The 24,270-nt window shown below is 45.2% G+C and overlaps 1 protein-coding gene across 1 annotated transcript in view; it reads left to right on the top strand.

Moving 5' to 3' along the window:
* Positions 1-518: 518 nt before the first annotated feature.
* The window catches only part of arid1ab (AT-rich interactive domain 1Ab), a gene marked incomplete at its 3' end in the record, with an annotated part of 54,490 nt that continues 30,738 nt past the window's right edge, over positions 519-24,270 (top strand). The window contains 4 exon segments of the mRNA XM_080859745.1: positions 519-1,657; positions 20,300-20,512; positions 22,331-22,678; positions 22,680-23,066. Of these exon segments, the coding sequence (XP_080715871.1) occupies positions 749-1,657; positions 20,300-20,512; positions 22,331-22,678; positions 22,680-23,066 (1,857 nt within the window). The 5' untranslated portion in view covers positions 519-748.

Consider the following 24,270-nt stretch of genomic DNA (forward strand, 5'->3'; position numbering starts at 1 on the left):
CACACACACAGGCTGTAATTTCATGCTTTAGTCTTCACACATCAAGCCATATGCTGCAGCTACTCCTCTCATTTGGTCACACCACATGCAAAAGAGACAGTCATAACTGGTTCAGGCTTTTCATTGAGCGTGAACCATGAACTTGTGGGATTTCGGTTAGAGCCTAAAGATGTATTAACGGCCTGTGAACTTAGACTATGTAGAATGAAGTAACCTAGTTAAATAAAAAAGGCCCACTCAAAGCAGTCTTCATTAGGCTACATCATTTTAAATGATTAAAATAAGTACAGATGGGACGTGTGGCAATAGGGCAGTTGATGTTTTACTCGAAATATGTTATAGCATGCCTTTTTAGATGCAAACATGTTCTTTCTACGTCCTGCTCCGTTGCCCTCTTGCGTTGTTCCATTCCGTGTTTTGCGTCTCACTGTGCGCCTCAGTAAAATGGCTGTGTCTCGCGGAGCCTCGTGCTGGTTTGATCGGTTTCTCGCTCATACTCTCGTTCTGTAAGAGAAACCCCCTCACATTTTGTGTCGGTTAATTTCATTCCCGGGATTTGTATTTATTTTGTTCCAGGAACTTTTTTATTTGAATTGGAATCGGGAGTGGAGGCCGGATTCGGTCCGGAGGTAGGGGGAATGATCCGGGACACGGGTACATTGTTATAAATAATTGTATTTATTCAATGCTATTCAGAGAGGCATAGTGACTGACTCGCTGTGAAAGAGAGGGGGGAGAGAGGGATATCATGGCCGCTCAGGTCGCTAGCGTCGCCACTCTCAACTCTAGCCCGCCATCCGAACTTAAAAAGCCGGATCGGGATCCACAGGAAGAGTCGGGCGCGGGCGAGAAGCAGGAAAATAAAGAGTCGGGACCAGACAGCGGATCTCCAGCGCAGAAAGAACTGCAGGACGGGGCCGACGGTGGAAATGTAGGAGGAGGAGGGGATCGTGACATGAAGAACGGGAACGGGAATTCGTCTAGGGTGAACAATAATAATAACCAGAATGATTCTGGGGGCGCTGAAGGTAATAACCACCCGGGAATGGCTCACCACCACCCGGGTACCTTTCCTCCACCTCCTTACGGTTATAACCAGCCCTATAACCGGGCCCCTTTTCATCAACATGGCGGACAACAAAGCCCTGGCATGGCAGCTGCAGCGGGGCCGGCAGTGCAGCCAGGCAGCATGATGGACCCATACCCGCCCAATTCGCACGACCACGGGTTCCCCAACCACTTCAACAACTACAGTCCATACCCAAATCGGACTCCATATCAGGGCCAAGGCTACGGCTTGAGTTCCCCGCGTAACAACCAGCCTCCGGCAGCTGGGGGGCAACCAGGCAAGCAACAGCCAACTGGAGGAACTACACCTATGGTAGCCTCCTACAATAATCAGAGATATAACATGGGAAACCCTCAACCAACTTCAACACCGACTCTTAACCAGCTTCTAACCTCTCCCAGCTCTGCGAGGAGCTACCAAAACTATCCCCCAAGTGAATACAACAATCCAGAAGGGGCTAGCAAGGGACCAGTAGACATGGGAAGCAGTAGCCAGTATGGTGGGGGCCATCCGGCTTGGCAACAAAGAAGCCACCATCCATCGCCAATGAGCCCGGGAAACTCGGGACAACCACTTAGCAGGAACCAGGTAAACTTTCTGTCACTTTTGGGAGGGTTCTCTCGACTCTGAAGTCTACCAGTTACAACGCTAGCCCATTAGCTTCCCATAGAAATGTGCAGTGTATTGCTATGGTTCTGCCATTGTCTCTATGTGTGTCTAAAATGGCTGCCTCTCTGCTTTCCCTTAGCACAACCTAGTTTAGAAGCAGTTATAAAGTAAAACGAGTCGTAAGTCCTTCGTTAGACAGAACAGTTTGAGCCTGGACGTGTAGGGGACACAGTGCTTGCTTTGGGTGAAAGGTGCGTGCTCGACTTGCCGGTGGAAATTGAGGAGTAAGTTGATTTTTCCCTGACCATTTTGTTTCTGCAGCAAAAAAAAATCGGCATTAATGCAATTAAACATTTGCTTCCTGGGCTCTTACTCTCTATGTAACGAACACAACTAACTTTATAGTGTTTGGACTGACCTGTTTGGACTTTGCGAAGCTTGCATGGCATTGAGTTTGTATATCATGATTTTATGTGGTTGTATCGTTTTTATGTCATAGCTACGCAGCAAGAAAAAAGCGTTCCAACGCAGTCAGTGAAAACATTTTCGCCAAAAGCTTGTTTACGGTCGATGGCTTTCTTGAATGTCCGAAGAACATAACGATGAGTCTATCGAAACACATGTCGTGGGGTTTAACACCCTTTGATAATTTATACCGTTATTTCTTGTGTATTCAGAGGTGCATTATTTAATCAGAATCCTGTTTTCCGTGGTTTGAATGCTTTGCGAACGAAGGAAGGCTCGGTAAACACGACCAGTGATTTGAGTAAGTGCGGATTGCTGCTTTGCTTTGGGATTTGAATTATGGAGGTAAAATCCTTCTGTCAAAGGCAGGAGACAGTTGGTCTTAGGTTGACATGCTAGCTGAGATCTGATTGGCTAGCCATCCGCCGCTCCTGGCCATTTATAATTGCATCTAATGCGTCGAGGTGTTACTCCGGAGCAGTGGGAAGAGGGTAGAAAAATGATACAAACACGTTCTCCCGGTTTGTGTGGACATGCTTAATCATTTTCATGACATTCATCGCTTTACTTGTAAAGTACATTATCGAAGACTAGCGATTAGATTTGTTTACACTAATTACATTGTCAGTCTTGGTGCATCTATGTGGATGTTATCATTTTTTGTAACTGTAAAGTACCGTTGTAGAAGACTATGTTCATTAAATTGTATATTTTGATAATGATTTAAGCTTAATAAATGACCTGGTTAGGTCATAGGTTAGGTTAAGTAAAAGGGCTGACATTTACACAACATCTTGTGATTCTTATCTGTAATAAATATATATATTTAGAAGGGTTTTTATATTTATATTATGACAAGAAACATTTAGATGCATGCATGGGGATACGGTTTGCTTACGGTTTGCTTGTGCTGCAGAGGAGTGACCTTTACCCCACACATAGCCAATCCATAGTCGACATGCATATCAGAGAGTATGGAATTATGTCAGTCCATGTTGTGTGAACATGTGCATGGCTAATCCAAACCTATTATTTTGGTTTGGGTTAATTTGCAACATGTCTGTCTCTGTATCCTACTTATGTCTGACATCAGCTTTCTTCTTTTGGACTATTTTTATGCTCGATGTGGTCATCACATATGGCTATGCATGGCTGTGCAGGGAAGAACTAAATGCAGGACAATCGCATTTGTTTATTTACGTTAGCATGTCGGCTGATTGGGGGAAAGGCTGTATGTAACTTACCCATGATTCCAGATCAGTGCTGTAGTAGGTGTGGCCACTGCTGTCTGCGCTCTGAGGCTGTTGAGAGCAGTTCCTGGTACAGCCAGTGCGTACAGAGAGAGACTGAGAGGGAGAAAGCAACGTGGCTCTGCCTTAGCCTGAGCTGAGGCAGTGTTTACATGCTGGCCAGGTGTCAGCCAAGTGTCACTGCTTTGTGTACAATTTTTTTTCCCTCCTCCCGCTCATTCAAGTCCCGTAACCATGTCAACAATTGCTTCCCCCCTCCGCCCCCCCTCCCTCCCTGCCTGCCTGCCTGTCTTCCCCAAGATGCATGTATTAGTCACACACTTTCATTTAACTAGCTGTCCACACTTCTGCTTTCTCTTTCTTTTGTACGGGTATTTCCTGTTTTGGCAGGGGTGTTTTACTCTTCTCTCCCCCCCCATATGTGTTTTTCTCAGTAGGCTGTATGAGTACTACGATTAGAAAAATAAATGAAACTAATGAGTAGATGTATGCCATCATCATTCTACCTACCACCACAAGTGAGAGAGATACAATATTTAGTATGTGAGTCTGGTCTTATGTATTTGTATCTATGATGATGTATTTAGTTTTTTAATGATGGATGCTGCTTTAAAAATGAAGCGCTAACTTAATAGCTCCTGTTGTTTATCAACAACAACCTGTGCAAATTTGGCAAGTGACCCTGATGGTGAAACTAGTGGTGTACATCAATTGTAATTCCTTTAGGTTACCATGGTCTCTAATGTGTGTGTTTTTTTGTGTTAAATTCAGTGTACACGATTCAAGGCATAGTAAGGAAGTAAAAAAGGAGGAAGAGCATCAACGCTGTCTTTGTATAACCCAGTAAATGGGCTGTAACTTTGTTACCAAGCATAATCATTCTTACTAATCTTAGATAAATCGTAGATGACTATTTTGAAAGGATCTGCAGTAGCACTAGCTGCTGTGAAGTGGATGGGACAGCATTTGAACATTGTGTTCTCCGTATTCTACAGGGAGCATACACCATGCAATGTCGTTTTGTATGCGAGTTTGTTGAACAGCACCTGTGTTTGTAGGGAAATGGCTCTATTTTGTTTACTGTATGCCTCGTGCTCGGGGTGCATTGACTGAAATGAAAACCTATCCATATTCATTAAGTCACTCATTTTGGGCCACTATCAAAAGTAATCAGTTTGTCAAGTCGTCTGGCTTAGGAGAGAGGTTTTGCCTAAAAGTCACTACTTGGTGGTAATATGCCATCACTGATTTAAATCTTGATTTATCATTCCTTATTCTACTCTACTTAAATACCTCCTGTGAAATTATCTTGAGGTTGAACACATCCATTTAGATATAGTGTGGTTTAGAAGGAACAAGTGCACCCAGGCTTACTCCTGGTCTTTTAGGTGTTGTAATGTAATATTGTGGTGGTTGTGTGTGTTTGCCTCAGATTGTCTTTGGTTGATTCAGTCTCTCTGGACCAGTGATTACTGGAGTGTGTGTGAGCCCTCATCAACAATACACATTTTCTATTATCCTCAATGCTCCTTTATTATTGGACTTTGTGGAACAAGATGTTTTCAGAAACGTATTTTCCCGCCAACGATCATCGAGAGAATTATTACACTGATTTATGTTAAAGCTCGCTTGACCTCGCTTGGCTGTTTACACAATGTAGTAACCAAATCAAGATGCACATTTAATTATCCAGAAAGACAAACTATTTTTGGATATTTCTCTTTCTGCCTTCTCTGGTAGAACTCTGTGTGAAGGGTCTGGCTTGTTTGACAATGGTGTGTGTGTGTGTGTGTGTGTGTGTGTTTGTGTGTGTGTGGAGGGAATAGTCACATGTCATACATGGTCATGCTGAGTTGATTTGACTGCTTCTGGTGTACAGGGCAGTAGTTTGTTGTGCCAGCCTGACAGTGTGATCCTGGGGACGGTGAACTTCACTGGGCTATGTTGTGTCTGAAATGTTGCTTGTCTGTGGATGTATGACCCCTGTGATACAGTTGTCAATGACCCCCCAGGGCTATTTATTCTGAGGACATATTCAATGTTGTTCTTTGAAGGCACTGGTGATGCCTTGGTTAGCCTGAGTCCCCTCCTGGAGAGATTCTGATATGGCTGTATTCTATCTCGAGGCTGGGCAAGTTAGCCGTGTGTGTGTGTGTGTGTGTGTGTGTGTGTGTGTGTGTGTGTGTGTGTGTGTGTGTGTGTGTGTGTTCTATCTTGAGGCTGGGCAAGTTAGCCACCGGGAGTCAACTTTAACGCCACCGGGAGGCGCTGTCTTTGATTGGCTACTGGTGTAGTGAGATTCTAGTGGAGAGCAAGGAATCCATGTCCTGTTCTGTGAATCTGGCTTCAGTCACGCTCAGGATGGTGTGTACTGTGTGGGGCATATGGTAGCATGTAGCGTGTAGCATGTGGCGATTCAACATTTCATTATCGGAGTATAGGTTATGTCTAGGGGCAGCTTGGCTTGCTGTTGGATTGTGTAGTAGACCACCACGAACCAGACTGGTTTGCCTCACAAAACCAGCACACAACTTGACTAGCCTACATCAACAGTCGCCTTTTTGCCTCTCTCTGTTTGGATAAGTATTTGGTATTGCAGGCTCAACATCTCTATGGTTTTGGATTGGTGTATACATCTGAAATCTAATAAACACCCTCCATCATCGTCACCCAATGGTGTCACCCTAACGCACATGTTATTCCCTACATCTGGCCAGGTAACATGCAGCACGTGCTTGGAAGCTCTGTGTCGCAACGCTTCTCATAAACGGAGCATTGGCCAGAGGAATCGGCCCGTTTGGATCAGAGATCCTGCTCTGGGGTGTTGGCAAACAGAAGTGTGTGACCGTCAACCGAACGTGCAGACAGACCAACACCAAATTTAACTGGCATAAGGCTATAAAGGCTGTATTTCCTCTGTGTGGGGGAAGAGTGAAGTGTGTTTCACACTGAACTCAAGTTAAATATGAGAGCCCTGATGTGGCTGACAACTGGTCAAAGTTCAACCAACTCGTGCTCTGTTGTGGAACTGCAGTCTCTCCTGTAATGGCTTGCGTGTGTGTCAGTGAAAGTGTGTGTCTGTGGTGGTGGGGGGCTCATTACTTTCAATACACACATGTCTCACTGAAATAGAAGATTTGTGCTGAAGAGCTATTCAATCATGCCACTTCATTTTAATTGAGTCTTGGGGCTGTGTCCGAGAGGCATAGTGGAACGGTTGCAGCGGACAGCTGCTGTTTCTTCTTCAGGAAGAGACCTCTTGAGAAGCCAGCCGGCCTCTCCTGCTTGTAGAAACTTCAGGGGCAAACACAACAAACGACCGTGAGAAAACGCTGCGTGTTTGACTTCTCGAACGCCCCCAAGTGAGCAAATGGCATGCTTGTTTTCATTTGCCAGAGACATGCTGAATATTGATTGGAGGGATGTTCTCGAGTTATTGGTTTCTGTAGATTGTAGTTGTAGAGAAGTGAGGAAAAGAGAATGGCAAATGTCTAACTGCTGTGTCGTAGTTTCTATGCAAATCGGCAAAACGTTTGCATAGTCCATGCTCCACTCAAAGAAATATGACCCTGAATGCAAAAGGTAAGGGGTTATTGGAAATAGAAGTTTCCTTGAATGTGGTGATTTAACAGTAGGGAACAGAACTGCTGACTGTGTGTTGACTTACATTATGTGTCTGGCATGTTGACCTGTTAGATGCAGTTTGTATAAACCTAGACCATTAAATATTAATGTTCTGAACAAACACTGAGAATGTTTAGTTTTCCCTTTTGTGTTCTATGGACCCATGGGGTGATCCTTTTTCAGGTGATTTTATAAACAATTATTTTTCAGTCAACAAAACTGCTAGAAAATGATAAATAAATCATGCGTAGAATCGTGCTGATTGTGTTTGAACTTTTCTGGCTAACACAACTACGTAGACCAAATGCACACATATCCTTTATCTGTAATATCATGCCATCCATGTCATTGCCCACATTGCATCATCCTGTCTGTGCTCTAAAGTCCAGTTGGCACATCAGCACTCGTCACACAAATAACTGCATGGGCTGGAGCCAAGAGTATAAATATCTGAATATAGCCCAGAAATAAACCACTGCCTTGGGCCGCCTGTGTCTTTAAGGAATGCTTGTTAACCCCAGAGCAACCTCTCTCTCGCCGCAGGAAGAGTGATCTTCATGAGTGTTGCCTTGACTCTCTAGTTGGGCCCACTCAACCATGCTTTTCATTTTGCTTGTCAGATAGGCCATGTCTTTCCTTGGTGTTGCTTTTGGTTTATTTTTGAAACATTGTTAGAACTTACAAAAGCTTGGTTTTGGCTCAAGGGAGTGACTAAATGATTGACAGAAACGCTCCTATACCAAGACATGTCAGGGAATCCTAGAATTCTACTTGATGAAATGAATGGTGTAATTCACTGGACCCTTAATCGATGATTTCTTGATGTCTGATTGCAGTTGGTGTTGTTCTGCATTTATACAGACAAAGAAATCATCGATTAAGGGCCAGTGAATTACACCATTCATTTCATCAAGTAGAATTCTAGGATTCAAGTGCAGTCGGTGGGGTTGGGTTCCTTGGCTGCTTTTAGGCGTGTGTATTTACACGTGTGTGTTCATGTGCGTATAAACGGCAATGTATTTTTAATGGCATGTTTTGTTGTGAGATGTGTGTCTGTGTCTGAGAGTGGTGCCTGTCCTGGACATGGCCCAGTTAGCTGATGAAAGGGTGTGTGTACGCACACACACACACACTTACACACACACACACACACACACACACACACTTACACATGCACACTCTACTCCCACTGCACTGTCTGACTGCTGAGTAATGCTTTTGCACATGCTGTCTCACAGCTGTGTGTGTGTCAGGTCTCAGGGGAAAGGGGTGGGGGGGACGGTTGTGGTGTGGTGGTTCCCCCCCATCTTTTTGTGAATGATCCTGTGCTGCAGGGCAGTGGCGTGTGTGTGTGTGTGTGTGTGTGTGTGTCCCAGTGAATGCCTCAGGAGCTGCTCTGACCTGCTCATGCTCCACGTGCCGTCAGCAATCCGTCTTTTCAGGAATGGGGGGGGGGGGGGGGGGGGGTCAGCGGAAGAAGGAGGTTGGTTTGTGTGTGGGGGTTGGGTGGGTGGGGTGGGGGGAGGCTGGATATGTGGGGAGTGGTGTCTCATCCCAAGCCCCAGGCTCACAGTGCAAATTGGCCTCTCACTCACACTGCCCCAGCCATACAACACATACCCACACACACAGTTTCTTTCTCTCTTTGTCTTTCTCTGTACTCGAGTGACTTCTCTCGCTCTCTCTCTCGCTCTCTTTGCAGACTCTTAATAATAAGGAAGAATAAAATAGGGTACCAGTTAAGCTTGAAGCAGACAGAGCCCTGCACCCCCACTCTTTCATGTTTTCCTGTCCCCCTTGCAGGCCGTCCAGAGATCAGTAGAGCTCTGCATCCTCCACTCTCTTTCTTCAGCTCTCCTCCATTTTCCCTGCACGACACACACATTCAAATAGGCCTGCAGCCGTTCCTCTTCTCTTGGTTTATGGCACCTTTTAACATGGACATGCACGAGGGATTGCACACACACACACACACACACAAATGCACACACACACACACACACACACTACATGCACACAAACTACACACACACACACCACATACGCACACTACATGCACACACACACAAACACCACATATACTTCCAACACGGAATAATGCGTGCAACACACACACACACACACACACACACAAACACACAAACATGTACACTACATGCACACAAACACACACACACACACACAAACACACAAACATGTACACTACATGCACACAAACACGCACACACACACCACATACGCACACATGCACGCATATGAGTTGAATGATGTTTGGAGAAATGTCAGCGTTTGATGTATGCAGTGTTGTGGGAGACGTGTTGAACTTTAGATGTGATATGCCAGGAGTCAGTGGAGAGTGGTGAGAGACGTGGCATATATAAATGTAAAGGCAATTTATTCCTTTGTCATATTTGCTTTTTTTTTTTAAATAAAATATGGCCTATTGGCATAATCATGTTTTTTTTCCCCCCCTGCTTTAGATGGTTGGTTGTGAATTTGAGTTACACATTTGCATGTGAGTGCGCCTGCGTGTGTGTGTGTGTGTGTGTGTGTGTGTGTGAGCTATTGCCAGAATAAGATGGCACAAAATGACCTAAACACTGGATCCATCAGAACCTCTCCTTGCACAAGACTGCACTGGCTGGCCACCGCTTGAGTGATGGTCAGGGACTGGTTTGGTACCAGATTGGAGCATCTGCATGAAAAGAGTGATTAGCTGCGCTTCATGACTTGGAGCCTTTTCGCCTCCAACTAAGACTTTCAGACCGGTTGTTTGGAAATGATCTAGTGGTAAAGTAACAGTATGCAACAATTATACTTAAAAGTGTTAAAGCTGGCTAAAGATAGGAAGTAGGCGTGGAACACAAGTGCGGAGATGCCTCACAGAACACAGAAATGCGTGGCGCTTGCTTGAAATCAAAGCCATTCTCGATACTGAGCTGACTTTCAGCACCAGGTGTATTGGACGCACGGTCGAGTGCAAGTAGGCTTGGTGTGTCTGTATGCAAACCAGGACTGTAGCTTGGGCCAAAGACTCTGTTTTGGAACCCAACGTGCATGGAATGACTGAGGGAAGAGTAATGACACTAAAGTCTTCTTTTTTTCTTTTTTTTTTTCTCTCGTTTTCTTTCTTTCTTTCTTTTTCATCCTGGTAAATTATACAGAGTGGGGTTTGCCTGTCCTGCATAAATGATCCAATTTGTTTAGCTGGATCATTCGAAGCCAGTGTCAATAAGGACCTGCCGATTTTAATGAATTGGTTTTCCAGACAAAGCAGAACGTGTTCATTTTCAAAGCTGTTGCTAAAACCTTTCCAAAGACTGACAGATTCCCAAAACATAAGCAGCGCCATCAGACGCGGTCAATGATCTGATTGGAAAACGCACTTTATCCTCTCGTTATTCCATTTATCCTCTTGTTTGGCAAAATCAACATACTGTTACGTCAGAATGGGAGGAGAAGCGCTGTTGTTTGCAGATGACCACATTCTTTGACGTAGCCTTGGCTTCTGAAGAGTTTATACAAGAGCAGCTGCAGTGTGTCTTTCTCATCCCACATCCCATCATGAAATCCATTACATTTGATGAAATTGTAGTCTTTCAATTTTCTAAGATTTATGCTTTGGTCCTTAGTTATATTTAAAGCTCCACACTGTTAACATCTCCTGTGGAAAGTGTCAGCTTGGCTGAAGGGCTTTGTAGGTGAAGGAGTTTGTGGCTATCTGTTGGTCATGTAGAACATATTCGTATACGGTTGTCGTCTCCAGACATACACGGTAATACATGTGGCTATACAAGACTACCTACTCCATGGGTGGTGTCAGCACTTCTCTTCTACTAACGCTAAGTCTCAGTGAGCCCTCAGGCCCCTTAACAGTTGACAGTTTCCCTCATCTACTGATTGGGGATCAGTTCTCCCCTCAGGATTTGCATGCTCCAACCAGGTCCCAACCGCTCCTTTTACCTCTGTTGTGGGTAACAGTTCTCCAGGCTAACATATTAGCCTAGATGGGTATAGAAGGGCCCTATGAAATCCTTTTTTTAAGTTTTTTGCTAAATTATGTGTTTTCTGTTTTATTTTGTCTTGCTTTGTTTGTCATCAATTTGATTAGAATCAAATCCTATGACGATGTCCAATCCAAAAAATGTACTCAGGATGTAGGCTACTACTATGCTTTTGCAAACATTTTTTTTAATCTGTTTTGGTGATGGAGCTGTTGAGATGTATGGCTTTTCGTTGCTGTAGTACAAGCCTAGATGGGTATGGCTTTTCCTTGCTAATATACTAGCCTAGATGGCTATGGCTTTTCATGGCTAACATATTAGCCAAATGGGTATTGCTTTTCATGGCTTACATATTAGCCAAATGGGTATTGCTTTTCATGGCTAACATACTAGCCTAGATGGCTATGGCTTTTCATGGCTTACATATTAGCCAAATGGGTATTGCTTTTCATGGCTAACATACTAGCCTAGAGGGCTAGGGCTTTTCATGGCTAACATTCTAGCCTAGATGGCTATCGCCTTTCCTAGCTAACATATTAGCCAAATGGGTATTGCTTTTCCTGGCTAACATACTAGCCTAGAAAGCTAGGGCTTTTCATGGCTAACATTCTAGCCTAGATGGCTATCGCTTTTCCTAGCTAACATATTAGCCAAATGGGTATTGCTTTTCCTGGCTAACATACTAGCCTAGATTTCCATGGACTCTGTGTCAATAGTAGAGCTGTTGCACCAAATGCTGTTTACTAAGCCTCCCTATCTTGGCAAACCGCACCTGCTGTCAAAAACAGACTAACATGCTAACAGATGCTGACTGTTCGCCGTTATGTTGGAGCAAATAATGTGCTATCATTTGTGTATCCGATCATTGAGAGGATTGGAACATTGTAACAAAAAGTCCACTCCTTGTTTGCTGGTGGGGCTCGTCCTTTATCTAAACCCTTAGCAGAGTTTGTTTGCTGTGGGCTGATTTGAAATTGTTTTGTTGTGAAGATGACTTGGCTTAAACATGGCTTAAATCTGTGTCGTTTGTGATCTGCGGGCTCCCAGAGGAAGTCGTGTGATCATGTGGTCCCAGGATGTGGAAGCATTAAAGGATAAATTCCCAGACATGTCGATCAGCATACCTTGCACAGTCTACTGTTGATATGCACACAACCAGATACAAATGTGAGTGTGAGTCTGTGCGTGAAGTCATAACTGTGCAAGAGTGTGTGTTTGAGGGTTAGAGAGTTGTGTTGGATAACAGCAGCGTGTGTGTGTGTGTGTGTGTGTGTGTGTGTGTGTGTGTGTGTCTGTTGCGCCACGGAGCTCTGGTCCATGTGTCCATGCAGGGGGATTAAATTAGCAGCCGTTGTTTATCGTCTGCCCTCAGCCCATCTGTGCGACCCGCCGTCGCAGTCTCCTCTATCTCCGCTATCAGGCACAGGCCCAGGCTGGTCACACACACACACACACACACACACACACACACACACACACACTCACACACACACTCGCACACAGAAACACACGCGCACACAGAAACACACAATCAAGCACCCTGCTTCCCCAAAGCCATCCCCTCCCCCCATCTTTGACACACCATAGGACTGTGAGACGATCTGCCAAGTGTGTGTGTGTGTGGGCTTCCCTTTATGCAGATTAGCCATGTGCTAATTGCATTTATTTATTTATTTTTTGGGGGAAGGGGAAAGACAGTGAAGGGGTTTCTCTCTGCGATTGATTAGATCACCAGGCACAGCAGACAGAGGGAGTGTGTGTGTGTGACCGCCAGAAGGGAGACTGTGTGTCTGTAATATATACACCATTGCATCCAATCTTATGTGCACTATGTATTTTTTGTCCCAAACATATTTTACAAGTTTTAAAATAAATATGTATTTCTGTAGTCCAGGTTGGATACTGTATGAAGAATTTTAAAAAGAATTCAAGAAAAAGAAATCCAGCATAAAATAATAAAAAAGTGAGGTGTGTTAGGCAAAACAGCAGTACAACTTGTGTCTGAGAAAGATGTCTTGCCAATATTTGTTCCACTGCCAGAACACGACTGGTCTGTGTGATCTTCCAGAACATTCTGCAAATGAGGTGACTCACTAACATCATCCGTTTTTTATTTAAAACAGTATTGAGCTGAATACCCGATGGTGATCTTAACATAATTGTAATACTCACAGTGGCATATTGACATATCACCTCTTCACACTGGAAGGACGGTGAGTTGAGTTATGATTTTGAACTCTTGATTTCCTACATTTCTGTTAAGCAACACTACGACTAAAAAGGTCTGTTTACTCTGTGTGAGGCTAATTGTTTTGTTTGTGCGCGTTCGCATTAAAGGGGCGTGTTTGCCAACACAGGCCGAGGGTTTTGACCAATGGCTCACGCCCTGCTTTTTCTCACCGGAGTTAAGCATTATGGTAATCCTTGGCTCTAAAGAGTTTAAATTAACACCAACACCATGGTGGCCAACAAGGCCAAGGAGGCAGTCAGCAGGGACATGCACAGGAGTGGGCTAAGGTTGCTCGGGCAACTGCCCGTTTGCCCTCCTCAACTGAAGTTGCCCCCCCCCCCCCCGCGATCAGGGGACGGGGGCGTGGCAGCAATGGTTAGTGAGAGTTTAAAATGATATTGGCAAAATTTGCGATCAGATGACGGGGGCGTGGCAGTGGCTGTGACACAAAACATAATGTGTTGCCCCTTTTTTCCAGGGCAGAGAAACTGCCCTTCAAAATTCCTGTGCACATCCCTGGCAGTCAGAGTAAATGTGTCATCTGATACAGTATTGTTGTCGGAGGCCAGGCTATGTAATCGTGTCCTGTGGAGGAATTCTGGTTGTAGAAATGGTTGAAAGACCCTGTTAATGACTGGTGTGAATTAAAACAGAAATCAATCATGAAGCACGAAACAGCTTTTAAAAAAAAAAAATGTGTTTTCTTCTGTTGTCTAGCAAGACAGAAATAGTAGTTATCTTACACATACATACATATGCACACGCGCACACACACACACACACAGTCTTTGAGTTATTCTGAATGGCTTGTTAAGGACTAGTCATTGATGAGCACAGGCTAAAAATACTCCCCTGAGCTGCAGAGGTGTGGAGGAGAATGCAGTGCCATGGCCAGACCTCGCCCAGGAGAAATTAAAGCAATTCTTTTGTTCACAGAGCTGCTTTTAATCTCCAGTGTGTACACCAGCATTCACACACACACACACACACACACACGCACTCACACACGCACTCACCAGCAACATTTGGTTTGTTTTTGTCTTTTCACTGTACTTGCTGCTCTCTCTCTCTATCTCTCTCTCTCTCTCTCTCTCTCTCTCTCTCTCTCTCTCTCTCTCTCTCTCTCTCTCTCTGTGTGTGATTATGATTTTACAGTAGCCTGGCGTCCGCTGTCCGCTGATGCAAATATCGGAATAGTCGTTTTTGTAGAGGCGCTTGAATATTCAAATATCAAAACAGTGAGTATCAGCCTACTCGAGGGTAAGTAGCGTAGCCTGTAAGGCCAGCGATGCCTTACGGTAAGTAACGTTACCGTTTAACTGGCTGGTTATATTAGTAGGTTATCATAACAATATAAGCGGTCTTATCGCTGCTCATGGGGTTTCCCCTTCTTTAAAGACGAGTGAGAAATAGGTTAGATGTTTATGGAATGTGGACGGGCTCAAGACATTGATTGAGCGTTGAAATGGATGAACACATATCGATGAAGTCGAGGCTCTTTCCACTGCTTGAAATGCACCTCAAAGTTTCCTACTAATGGACTTCATTGACACGAATTCGGTAAAAAAAAAACCATTAAACATGAAAACTTGTTGGCAACCCGTGTGTTTTGGAGATAGCCTGGCTAGCTTAACAAGCTATCGCTGTCGGGTGTTTTTGTTTGATGGCTCTGCTGGTTAACCGGCTTCGGTTCTGTGTTTTTGCAAATATGAACATTAGTGCTTTAAATACAAAATGGTTGTCTACACAAATATATTGTTGATTTTATATTGCCTGTGAAACACAGCAGATAAAAGAAAAGTGGAGCTTAGTCTGGAGTTGTCTTGTTGTTTTTGGTAGTGCATTGTCACTGAGCAGAGAAGTCTAGCTAAGAGTCATGGTCACAAAAGCGTTTCCCATCACTAGCATATCTGGCCACTCTACTATTGTGTAAACACTAGGATTGCTTATAGAGGTGTGGTATGGCATCTAGTTGGTAATCATTATTTGTTCCTATTGTTAGCCATTGCACTCCTTGGACAGAAGTCCCCACAACATCCTAAACACGATACACACTTTACACATCAGGGAAATAGAAGTCTCCTTCATTGATGGTTGCAGTGAGCCTAAAGCTTTGACTGTGTCTTTCACACTGTTTACGGTTCTGGTGACTATGACCAGAGGTATTGATTGGTCGTCCCCCCCCCCCCCCCCAGCAAATGTATATATCTGCACATTCAGACCAAGATGGCATTTCATGGTCTCTGTACCTGTGCCCTGCACGATGACAATACCGTTGAATCTAATCTCATCTAAGAATATTTGAGTCATTGAAAGAAGGCCATAGCTGTTGCACTCCGCGGTGCTGCACTGAAGTTAAAGTTGCAGCGTTCGCATTAGCAGCTGAGCTACGGCAGGCCACACACACACACACCTGTGAGTCCACCCTGGTTTATTCATAAGCCACTGGGGCCGGTTGTCATGGCGACCTAGCCGTGAGTGACTGACAGGGAGACGGGAGATCGTTGTTACGTCACCCGTGTCTCCATTTGTGCTCTCTCTCTCTCTCTCTCTCTCTCTCTCTCTCTCTCTCTCTCTCTCTCTCTCTCTCTCTCTCTCTCTCTCTCTCTCTCTCTCTCTCTCTCTCTCTCTCTCTCTCTCTCTCTCTCTCTCTCTCTCTCTCTCTCTCTCTCTCTCTCTCTCTCTCTCTCTCTCTGTCTGTCAGTGATCTTAGTGATGGGGTCACAAGTGCAGTGGAGGTCAGGACAGCCGAGCCCGCAGCAGTCTGTGGTCTCCCCGCAGACACCCTGCCCCCGCCCCCTTACACACACACACACACACACACTCTCACACGCAGCTTTAGTCATGAACTTGGAGAAGCTGCAAGCCCCTTAGGCTGGAAGCAAAGCATGGACTGGAGTGTTTATGTGTGCATGTGTGTGTTTTATATTAAATGTGTTTGTGTGCATGTGTGTGTCTGACTCCAATTCTCTTTTCACCTTGCATATGGCTCTCACTATATCAGCAGGTTTAGAGCCCTTTGGCAGTGTGTGCCCCTTCACAACATCACACACACACACACACACACACACACACACACACACACACACACAGTCATTCATACGGTGCCAGGTTGGCTTTATTAGTGAGGCAGGGGCCTGTTCAGATGCCTGGCTGTGCAGCTGGGAGTGCTTACAGTGATGGGCTCCCTGCCCTGCCCTTGCCTCTCTCTGCAGTTATAAATAGTCCACACAGTGTGTGTGTGTGTGTGTGTGTGTGTGTGTGTGTGTGTGTGTGTGTTTGTTTGTGTGTGCGTCTGTGTGTCTGTGTGTGTGTGTGTGTGTGTGAGCAGACACTAATAAGCCTGGGAAGTAATTAGTGACTAGTTTTGGCCAAGAGTGGCTTTGTTTTGACAGGCAGAACTGTAGCCATAGATGCCTGACTGTCCGTTCTGCTATGCTTGTGATGGTAGTGGTTGAGTTTTGCTTTGTGTGTGTGTGTGTGTGTGTGTGTGTGTGTGTGTGTGTTTTAAAATGATAGATACTTCAGTTATTTTCAGTTAGCAGTCAGGCCCAGTAAGGAAGGTAGGTCGGTGAGGAGCTCAAACTATGTTGACAGGAAAGGGTAGAGGTGTTGGTAAGATTGGAGAGTGAGGATAGGTGAGGGAGAGAGAGAAACGTCAACTTCATTGTGCTGTTTCTGGCTTCCTTATGGTGGTATAAGGCTATGCACAGTAGGTCTCGACCACTGCCGCTGCTTAAGGTCCCAGTCGTTTGGTGTCAGGTGTGTGATGGATGGTCACATGCTAGCTTGGTATTAGATATTCACTTGACATAGCTGGATCTATATTCTAATCTTTTCTCATTTCTCATTTCTCATTCTCAGTTCTCAGAAATGTGTGATTCCTCTGAAATGAGTTATTTACTTATGTCTCTATTGCACAAAATGAAGATGTAAGAACACACTTAAATATTGAAATATACCTGTATATATATATATATATATATATATATATATATACAGTGCCACTTTAAAGTATGTGAACCCCTTGACCACTTAGGAGTTTTCTGTTGTTTTACCATGATTTTTCATTTCTTTCATCACCAATTTTCCACAGAAGGAATGTCAGGTTTATGTTTATCATTTGCATGTACTCTTTTTAGAGGGAATTGTTTGAGTAGCCAAAAGACTACATGAAACATGGAATTAGTCCATTTCAAAAGTAAGTGAACCCCCAGCTGAATTGGTAAAGTCAAGCAGGTAACAGTTTTAGTGAAACTTATTTGGGTGCTTAATTAGTCAATTAAGCAAACCGATCATCTGAGACATCCTTAGGGAAAGGTTTGGGCAACACAGATTAAAAGAGGGAGGAAACCAACCAAACTACTGTAGTGCCAAGGTGTACCCACACAGATCAACAATGCCGAAAGGAAACGAGATATCCGAGAACATCAGGAAGAAGGTTCTGACAGCCCATCAGTCTTGGGAAAGCTATAAGACCATCTCCAAAAGATTCCAGCTCCATCCATCCATCCAAGACAAATAATTTAGAAATGGAGGGCATTCAACATGACCGCATCTCTGCCTAGAAGTGGACGCCCATCAAGACCATCACCAAGAAGCACCAGAAGAAGAATAAATCAGGTAAAAGTCAACCCACACATCACCTCTAAAGAGTTTCAGACCTCTCTGGCAGCATCTGGAGTAAATGTACATGGGTCTACAATCAGACGAAAATTGAATAGACATGACATTCATGATCGGGTTGCTAGAAGGAAGCCTCTGCTCTCAAGAAAGAACAAAACTGCCCGTTTCAACTTTGCCCGAGAACACTTGGATAAACCAAAGGCCTTCTGGAAGTCCCTTCTTTAAACAGATGAGTCCGAGATAGAATTATTTTGTCACGATCAAAACCAACAATTTTCGTCTGATTGTAGACCCATGTACATTTACCCCAGATGCTGCCAGAGAGGTCCGAAACTCTTTAGAGGTGATGTGTGGGTTGACTTTTACCTGATTTATTCTTCTTCTGGTGCTTCTTGGTGATGGTCTTGATGGGTGTCCACTTCTAGGCAGAGATGCGGTCATGTTGAATGCCCTCCATTTCAAAATGATTTGTCTTGGATGGATGGATGGAGCTGGAATCTTTTGGAGATGGTCTTATAGCTTTCCCAAGACTGATGGGCTGTCAGTACCTTCTTCCTGATGTTCTCGGATATCTCGTTTCCTCTCGGCATTGTTGATCTGTGTGGGTACACCTTGGCACTACAGTAGTTTGGTTGGTTTCCTCTCTCTTTTAATCTGTGTTGCCCAAACCTTTCCCTAAGGATGTCTCAGATGATCGGTTTGCTCAATTGACTAATTATTCACCCAAATAAGTTTCACTGAATCTGTTACCTGCTTGACTTTATCAATTCAACTGGGGGTTCACTTACTTTTGAAATGGACTAATTCCATGTTTCATGTAGTTTTTCAGCTTCTCAAACAATTTCCTCTAAACAAGTACATGCAAATGATAAACATAAACCTGCTACATAGTTTTCCAGTATTTGTGGAGTTTAAGTGGGGTTTTAAAAGAAATAGAAACTCGCAAAACTACAAATTCTTAGAAATCACCTCCACAAAATCTGTTTAAATGCCCAAAAAAACCTGCAAAATCCTGGTATGGGAGTCTGAGTGAGGGAGACTGAGATGGACAAAGAGAGGAAGAAAGCAAGAGAGTGACTGACAGGAAAAGGAAGAAGGATAGAGAAAGAGATGATGAGAGAGTGAGGATGTGGGAGGGCTAAGGGCAAGTGTGCTTTGACCTGTGTTTGCTCAGAAACAAGTGCTTCTCCGCCTGCTTTAATGCATAAGACTGTCAAAGTGTGTGTGTGTGTGTGTGTGTGTGTATGAATGATCCAGTTACTCCAAACTTTTGATCTCAATCTGTGTGTGTGTGTGTGTGTGTGTGAAGGATCCTGTCACTCCAAACTTTTGATCATGTCCTAGCATTTCTCTCTCGCTACCACTCCCCTTCTCTCTTTCTTTCCTAGACATGTTCTGTTCTGTCGTGTGTGTGTGTGTGTGTGTGTGTGTGTGTGTGTGTGTGTGTGTGTGTGTGTGTGTGTGTGTGTGTGTGTGTGTGTGTGTGTGTGTGTGTGTGTGTGTGTGTGTGTGTGTGTGTGTTCCCAGGCTCCAGGCGCAAACGTGGCTCTTGGCATGACGTTCTCCTCCACTGGCATATCTCCCTTTCTCACACACACACACACTCACTCTCACTCTCACTCTCCATTCCTTTCATTCATTCAAGTCCCTGTGTGTGCGCAGTGTGTGTTATCTGCGAGGAGACACTAATCTATATCACATCAGTGTTTTGGTTTTGCCTTCCAGCTCTGTGTGTGTGTGTGTGTGTGTGTGCTTCATTTCTTGAAATAAGGCCTCAAGCAGTCTACGAGGTCATTTAATGTTTAACCAGCCGTAAGTCATTGATAATTCGGAGGCCAAGCCAGTCGCATGTGGCGATGATGCGTTAGTGTTGATGTTCTGTCTAGACGTACAGTACACTGCTACCCTGACTGGCCAAGAGGGCACAGAATGGTGTGGTTTAAGAAGAATTCTGAAGATCAAACGTCTATTTTGATAATTAAGTCTATGGTGATTTAATTATTGCCTATCAAAGCCGATCCAAAATGATTGTGCCTCATTAATGTCACCTGTCAGTATTTCATTTTCAAGGTCTTTCTCTTTGCACATTATAGTTCTGTCATATAGACATAGAGCCTTTGGCTTCATCCAGAGGGATACGTAGGTCTAAATGCTTTGAGGACGGGTGCTTAGTGGACCGTGCTACATGGACACTTAAACTATTACAAGGAGGTTGCAACTGCTGGCCTGAGAATACTATGTGTTTCTGTTTCTGCTCTTTTCCTTTACGCTCGCTCTCTCGCTGTCTCTCCTGTCTCTTTATTTAGGTGCAGTTATTCCATTCAGATTCAAAGTTGCTTCATTAGCACGACTGTGATTGCCATAAAAACAATAAACATTAACTAAACCATTTGTCCCTCCCTCTCCCTCTCCCTCCCTGCAGCCTCCAAGCCCGATGGACCAGGTGGGGAAGATTCGGGGACAGCACTACAGCGCGGCCAACCCTTACTCCCAGGGGCAAGGGCCTCCCACTCTGCCCCCGCAGGGCACCTCCTACCCTGCCCAGGGCTACGGGCCTCCAGGCGCTCAGAGGTACCCGCTGGGCATGCAGGGCCGCACGCCTGCGGGCATGGGCTCCATGCAGTACGGCCAGCAGGTGCGGACAAACCTAACTTAAGCTTCCTCCTGTCATTTTTTGTCTGCTGGTCTCCTGTCTCTCTTTTTCTATCTGTCTGCCAGTCTCTCTGTATCAGTCGCTCTGTATCATTCTCTCTGTCTTTTCGTCTCTGAACCTCTTTCTTTCTTTCTTTCTGTCTCCTTCTTTCTCTCTTTTCTTTCTATTTCAGTATTATTAAATAAACTGCATTTTAGCCATTCTAGTGTAATGCTCATAGGGTTTGTTGATGATGATTTGTCTGTTCTGATGAGGGAATGTCTGTCTGTACACACACACACACACACACACACACACACACACACACACAAACATTCCTCTCCCTGAGGCACAGACATGCGGTCACACGCCGGTCAGTTCACCAATCAGTTAATTTGTCTAACCTTTTTTGACATGACTGCATAGACTACTGTATTTACAGAAATGACATAAGTAGTCTGTGTAGAAAAGCTTTTGTAGAAAATATAACAATGGTACGGTTTACTTCTTACTTAAAAAAATGTCCTACATTACTGTAATTGCAAACATGGCTTTTGGGACATCCAGATATTTGATACTGTCGAGACATCTGGTATTGTTTGAAAGTAAGCCCCTTGTGTGATTGTGGTAGGAAGACAAATAATACCTGAACCATCCGACAATGTTTTGAACAAGTGTCTTGTTCTGAAGAAAGCCACAGATGGCTGTGAATCACTCGTCCTTCTAAACAATTAAATCACACGGAAAGGGAAAACCCCACTAGTACGATGGCTCAACTTCATTTAGTAGTCCGTCTCATCTCAATTCAAAAATTGAATGTTGTAGTCTTTGTCTGTCTAAGACTGCAGTTCATATCGATTCAGATTTCTGTGGTTCGGTAACATAGCACAGGTCAAACATTCAATTGCAGTGGCATTCTTTTTTTCTGCCTTTACATCCATTCTTAAGTCTTAACCATTTTTTTGCACCTTGTGTTTGAAAATGGCCCTTGTGCCGCCTCAGAGGGTGGTAGCCTCAGGAAAGCCAGCCGGTGGATTGGGAATTGTGTGGCTCACCCCTGATGCCAAACACCCTCTTCAGGTTGTTTAGATTAAAGCCCTTTCCTTTTGTCAGAAGCACTTTCTTCCTCCTCACCCCCCCCACTCCCCCTCACCCTTTTCTTTGCTGTTCTTTTCTCCCCCATTTTCCTCGAGAGGATAAGTGCTCTGGCTGTCGTGCAGCCCTTTATGTTTGGGCGCGTGTGTGCCCCCCCCCCCCCCTCTATCCTTTGCTTTTTTAGCTTTGCTGTCTTGCAAGGTCAGACCAGAGGCCCACCCCCAGCCCCCCCTCCCTCCTCCTCTAAGAAGCCTTCTGCACAATAAAAGCACCTGCGCTCGCGAGCGTCTCTTCAGTAGCGAAGGAGAATAGCCGACACCTAAGGAGAAACCGCTGAGTTAATGGTGCTATCAACAGGTGGCTGACGGCGTGTGTACAGGCTCTGGCCCCTCTCCCCTTGACACTCATTCGCTCGTTGGCACAGGGCTCTGTGGCGCGGGCAGTGTCTTGATGCTAAGTGGGCTATATGGCTACATAGGTGACAATATTTGGATACTGTGTTGGTATTTGAATCATGATCTGGTCAGTCTGTATCAGTGAGTCAGGTTAGAGTCTAGGGACCCTTGGGATAAACCGATCCGAACCTCTTTAGGTCTAGGGTACACGTATGCCTACTTACTAATCTACACTAAAAAACTTCCCTCAACCTGCCTTGTCGGACGCCCCTGGACTGAGTGACCATATGTGTGTCTCATCTGTCCCGTGTGTGTGTGTGTGTTTCACTAGATGGGAGGATACGGCCAGCACGGACCACATGGTCCTGGGCCCTACAGCCACCAGGGCCAGGCTGGCTACTACGGGCAGCAGGGCCCCCCTCCACATGCTTCCCAGCAGCAGTCTCCGTACCCCCAGGCCGGCCACAGCTCAGGCCCCCCTGGCCAGCCCCCTTACACGCAGCAGCAGCAGCAACAGCAGCCCCCAGCCACTCACGGCCCACAGGGGCCCCCTTACTCCCAGGGCCAGGGCCCCATGCAGGGCCCTCCCCAGGGTCCTCCCCAGGGCCAGCCACCCTACCCCCCACCCCCATCCCCACTCGCAGCCCCAGCAGGACCGGGCAGGCCAGCCTCACCCTCCGCAGGGGCCTCAGTCACAGCAGCCCAACTTCCCACAGCAGCAGCAGCAGCAGCAGCCCGGCCCTGGACAGCCCCCACAGCAACAGCAGCAGCAGCATCAACATCAACAACAACAGCAACAACAGCAGCAACAACAACAACAACAACAGCAACAACAGCAGCAAACACCAACACAGCAACAGCAACAGCCACCAGGTCCCCCTCAACAACAGCAACAGCAACAACAGCAGCAGCAGCAGACATCAGGTCCTCCACAGCAATCCCAGCAGCCTCAGGGGCACAGGGAGGGCCCGCAAGGTCAGCCTTCCCCTTTCTCCCAGACTCCTCCCCTGCAGCAGCCGCCGCAGCAGCAGCAGTCTCCCTTCCAGCGCTTCGCCCCGCCATCACAGGTAAACACACACTTTTATTCCTCCCTCACTCCCTCATCCATTCACCCTGTTGAAGGACTGTGTGAAGACCAAAGCTGGTCTCTTTGAATGGAGCCTGATGGTCATGTTTGCCTGCCAGGCAGGCGCCTCTGTTACTAGTTCTAAATGGATGGTTGCTATGGCCAACGGCCGTTCGTGCTGTACCCTCTCGTTTGTCAGGGTAGCATATCCCAGCATTCTGTTGCGCCATAGCGTTGTACAATCACAGTGGCCTTAGTCAAAATGTAGGGTTACGATACGAAAAGCCATTTCGGACACGTTTAACTTGGGTACAAATAAGGGGACTGGTCGAAATACATGGATGGGTTGGGGTCATGGAATTTTAAAATTCCATTTTCAAAGCCTGGAAAAATCCCGAAATTCAGTAAATGTTTTGGAAAAGTAATGAAATTAGTTGATTTTGTATTTAGGTTGAATGAAATAAAGTATGTGGCTTTTCCATGGGTTCAATGTGTGAATGTTTGCAGCGTGATCGTTTCCACTTGTAATGATCTAGCATAACTGACCAATTAGGAAAGGACCGGAAAAAGGTTGTTTACTCAACTGGTAAGGCCTAATTACTTAAGGCCTAACTACTTAAGTATGTTGGTTGTTTGTGCTTGTGGGTTGTACAAATGTCATGGAAATTCCATTAAAGGTCCATGAGAAGTCATGGAAAAGTTTGGGAATGTTGTCAATGAAAATGGTTAGGAACACAGTAAAAAAAAGTTCTATTGTTATGCTAATCAAGATGTGAAGATTTGAAACGAGAGTGGAAAACATGGCTTGGGGCAGGCTTGGGATTCCGGAGCTAAATTGAAATCTTATGTGGAATATGCAAGTGTTGATGAAGTTTCGAACCAGTTGTTAATTTTATTCGTGGAGGTTTGCAGGTGGCCTGAGCTGCTGGTGCAGCCACCTTTAGCATTAGCATTAGCCTTAGCCAGCAGCAATGACCACTGTCAGTACAGAGTTCTCAAACACGACACCATGACATGACATAAATGGTGTCAGAGGTTCTCGGTACCCTCATTGATCCAGACAGCTAGAGATTGCTTGTCAAGTGTCTGTGTGTGTGTGTGTGTGTGTGGGGTGGGAAACCGAGCTCGGCTATGTTTTGAGGAGGCAAAGCAGCTGTTTACTTTGAAGCTGAGAGCGTCTGACTAAAGGTCAGCAGCAAACCCTG

This window comes from Sprattus sprattus (assembly GCF_963457725.1).
Source record: "Sprattus sprattus genome assembly, chromosome: 20".
Taxonomy (NCBI): domain Eukaryota; kingdom Metazoa; phylum Chordata; class Actinopteri; order Clupeiformes; family Clupeidae; genus Sprattus; species Sprattus sprattus.